The sequence below is a fragment of the Sodiomyces alkalinus genome, assembly GCF_003711515.1.
Source record: "Sodiomyces alkalinus F11 unplaced genomic scaffold SODALscaffold_7, whole genome shotgun sequence".
NCBI classification, from domain to species: domain Eukaryota; kingdom Fungi; phylum Ascomycota; class Sordariomycetes; order Glomerellales; family Plectosphaerellaceae; genus Sodiomyces; species Sodiomyces alkalinus.
In genome coordinates, this window is record NW_021167085.1 from 2,037,058 (window position 1) to 2,040,718 (window position 3,661).

Consider the following 3,661-nt stretch of genomic DNA (forward strand, 5'->3'; position numbering starts at 1 on the left):
GGGGGGGGGACTTCCTTGAGATTATTCGAAATGCATCTGACTTCACTTCACCCCTCTTCTCCGATCGCATCCCCGCTTAGTATCCCGCTCCATGGTTCTCGTCGTACCGTGCGATAGTGGCCCTGACCATGGCCTGAACCTGCTCCCAACGCGCAATAAGAATCTCCTTCTGGGTCTCCTTCTGGGAAGCTGTGCCGACGCCGTCCTGCAAGTCCAACTCCCGGACAGCTTCGATGGTATCCTCAATGTCGGAGTTGTAGAGCTCGAGCAGGCTGCGGAGTTTCCTGCTGACGGCTCGCTGGGCAGCCTCGCTGTCCACGGCGTTAAGGGCGAAGCGGAGCCACTCGGCTTCGGTGCGGAGTAGGCTGCGGACGGCGACCTGGGTGCGGAAGCACACGTCTTGGGCGTCGAGGACGTAGCCGCCCCAGAAATCATGGTGTTGGAGGGCGTTGCGGCGGCTGGGGGAGCGGCCGAGGCGCGGGCCGAGGAGGTCGTCCAGGCTCGTCTCGTCCCACTCGTTGGTGGCGCCGGGGAGGATGAAGCCGTATTCGACGAGGAGGAAGTCGTTGTTGTGGCAGCCGTAGCGGATGGGGACTTCCACGCCGCGTGGGTAGGTGGTGTTGGCGGTGATGGTGTAGTTGCCGGTTGTATGGGGTTGGGCGGGGGCGTGCGTCGTAGGGCCGTTGCGTTTGTTGTGAAAGGGATGCTTCCTGTGTTGGGGGACATGGCGGCGAGAGGGGTGGCGCTGCACGTTTGCAGTATGGGTATCGAGCTCTTCCGCGGTGAAGGACACGGAGCAACCTTGAGACGCATGGTTGAAGAGATCGGCCACGGGCTGGAGGGAGAGGTGGTCCTCCTTGGGGAGGCCCTCAGTGCGCGGGGAGACGTGGTAGAAGGTTCGTGAGTTGACGAGAAGCCAGGCGTGACGGTAGGTATCCGGGTCGAGGTCCGGGAATGCAGCCCGGCAGGTGGCGAGGTCCTTGGCGAACTTGGCCTGCTGCTTTTCGAGGAGTTCCCGGGCGGCCCCTGGCAGATACTTCTGCAGGCGCTGGTCCCATGTCAGGGGGAGGGTTGAGATGTCCTCGCGAGAGGGAAGAACGGCGCGCCAGGGAGCCGGGTAGGTGGAAGCGTCGAGGGCCAGGTCCAGGGCTAGGAGGGCATGGACGGTGGTGTCGGGCGGAGCGGGGAGCGCATCGCGCAGGGCGGCGGGGACGGTGTCCAGGGTCTTGATGGCGGAGATGGGGACCTCGAGGATGGTATCGCCCTCCTGGATGGTCTTTGTCGAGATGAGGCCGATACCGCGACCGGGGAAAGCATGGGGCGCTATGCCATGCAGGACTATGTTCTGGGTCTTGGCCCAGTCCAAGAGGTCGTAGATTGCCTCCATCATGACGGTGGTCTGATGGCCTGACTGACAAGTTCGGGTTTGCGATAGCAGTCGGGTTGTTGGGTGTAGATGATGCCTTTGCTTCCTGCGCCGGCTTCTTTGTTGCGATGTTTCTGAAAGCTGCCGAGGGCAAGAGGAGTTGGGAGTTGAGAGTTGAGATCCTCACAAAGGGGTTTTATACAGATGCAACAAGAGAGTAGACCAGATACCCAAGGTAGTAAGAAGGGTAGAAATGAGACCTGCCAGTGTTAGGTCTTCCGTCAGATACCGCTGCGTTCCATAGAAGGAGGATGTATGGATCGTTACCAGTGGCGTCGACAATCTCCATGTCTGTCATTCACCCTTAATATCGTCGCCTTCCATGTTTGGCCAGTAGACAAGAAGCGGGATGGATGTGCAAAGGAAACTACCTTAACCCAAACGAACGAATCGAAGAGGGTCAGAAAGGACGAAGACGTGATTACTTTGTCAGAGAGCCAAGATAGTAACGCAGCATAGTAGCCCTCTGCGTTAGCTTGAAGATACTATTCCTTTAATTATTATACTGAAGAGGATGTGAGTCAGGATGGATTGAGATGTTGTCGACCTTGGGACAACCTTATTAGGGAGTCAGAGAACCCTTGGCGATGGGAATATCGGTGTTTCTTTTTGGGTTTGACAAACAAAAAAACCCCACATGCCAGGAGTTTGACAAATGAATCTATGGCCATCTATTGGACAGAAATCCGTGACTCGTCCGAGAGGCGGGAGCCATTCCGTGCCGTCTTTGATGTATTACAAAGTACTCCGTCCAGTTCCGGTAGGTACCTACCTACCTAAGGTAAGGTTGTAAGGTAAGGTTATTAAGGAAGCCTCAGAAAATCATACCACGACCAGCGAGCAACCTCAACGCCTTTTCTTCCTCAATTCCCCTCATGGCTGGAGGAGCTGTCTTTATTATGCGATATTAGAGACTTTTTTTGCAAAGATGAAGTCTATTTCCAGGATACCAACAGTCACAAGATCCAGCCTGTCGATACGAGCAGCACGAACAACTTGCGTAGTATGTTCGTCTAGCTCCAGCTCGAATCGGAGACCAGCAGCAGACTCATCTCGATATTTCTCGGTTCTGAACCGCCCTCCGCCCAATTATCCTGGCCATGTCCCTCTGACGATGGTCGAACGCGCCAGCCTGGCCATCGGCTCCGGCATCATGTCTCTCATTGACCCGAGACGTGGAGGTCAGCGACTTTACCCCGAATAAAAAAAAATGAAATAGAAAAGAAGTCACTCTCCATCTGACACTGTTAAACCAATGAACAGATCTCATCGCAACGGTGGGCGAAACGACAGCAACCCCTTACTTCATCCCTCGCCTCCGCGACGCCATGCTCGCCTCCCCTACCGGCCGCCGCATCCTCCGCGACCGACCGCGCCTGACCTCCACCTCCCTCAACCTCGACCGCCTCCGCTCCCTGCCCGAGAACACCGTCGGCCGCGCCTACGTAGGCTGGCTGGACCGCGAGGGCGTGTCGCCCGACACCCGAGCCCCCGTGCGCTACATTGACGACGAGGAGTGCGCCTACGTCATGCAGCGGTACCGCGAGTGCCACGACTTCTACCACGCCCTCACGGGGCTCCCCGTCTACCGCGAGGGCGAGGTCGCCCTCAAGGCCTTCGAGTTCGCCAATACCCTTATCCCCATGACCGGGCTCGCCGTTGCCAGCTACTTCACCCTGAAACCCCGCGAGCGCGCCCGCTTCCGCGCCGTTTACGGGCCATGGGCCATCCGTAACGGGCTTCGCGCGGAACACGTCATCAATCTCTACTGGGAGGAGCAGCTCGAGCGCGACGTCGACGTGCTCAGGGCCGAGCTCGGTATAGAGAAACCTCCTGACATGAGGGATATGCGGAGGAAGGAGAAGCAGGCGAGGGAGGCGAGGAAGAGGGCGGAGGAGGCGGAGGGTGCTTCTGCGGCCGCCTCAGATGTCGCTGTGAAACCACAACACTGGCAGAACACGGAATCCACAGCGCCGCCTAATGCGTAAAAAAGGGCTATCGTGTAACAAAACAAGGAAAATACGTCGTGGTTGGGAAGGTAAAGAGCACATTCTTGTCCTCGTGCATTGGTGTACCATCAATTTTGTCGTACCATAGTACCTGTAGCACATGTAATACCGCTAGAGACACCACCTAGCTTCAAAAGTTGGGGAGACCGACCCTGTCCTCGCCGCGGACAGCCCAGAGAAAATCTGCATAGGCATATTCAATCAAGAGGAAGAATAGGAAAAAAAA

At 57.1% G+C, this 3,661-nt stretch overlaps 2 protein-coding genes across 2 annotated transcripts; one reads left to right on the top strand and one right to left on the bottom strand.

Annotated features, from left to right (window-relative positions):
* Window positions 1-76: 76 nt before the first annotated feature.
* Window positions 77-1,387, bottom strand: SODALDRAFT_340844 (SET domain-containing protein; the record flags this gene model as incomplete). The annotated part of the gene is made up of 2 exons (XM_028612993.1): window positions 77-710; window positions 792-1,387. The coding sequence occupies 2 exons, from the start codon at window positions 1,385-1,387 to the stop codon at window positions 77-79; spliced, it is 1,230 nt and encodes a 409-aa protein (XP_028465469.1).
* An 867-nt stretch (window positions 1,388-2,254) lies between these two features.
* Window positions 2,255-3,657, top strand: SODALDRAFT_297980 (Coq4-domain-containing protein). The gene is made up of 2 exons (XM_028608835.1): window positions 2,255-2,607; window positions 2,690-3,657. Exons 1-2 carry the CDS (start codon window positions 2,355-2,357, stop codon window positions 3,412-3,414), a joined length of 978 nt encoding a protein of 325 aa, XP_028465470.1. The 5' UTR covers window positions 2,255-2,354; the 3' UTR covers window positions 3,415-3,657.
* The last annotated feature ends 4 nt before the right edge of the window (window positions 3,658-3,661 follow it).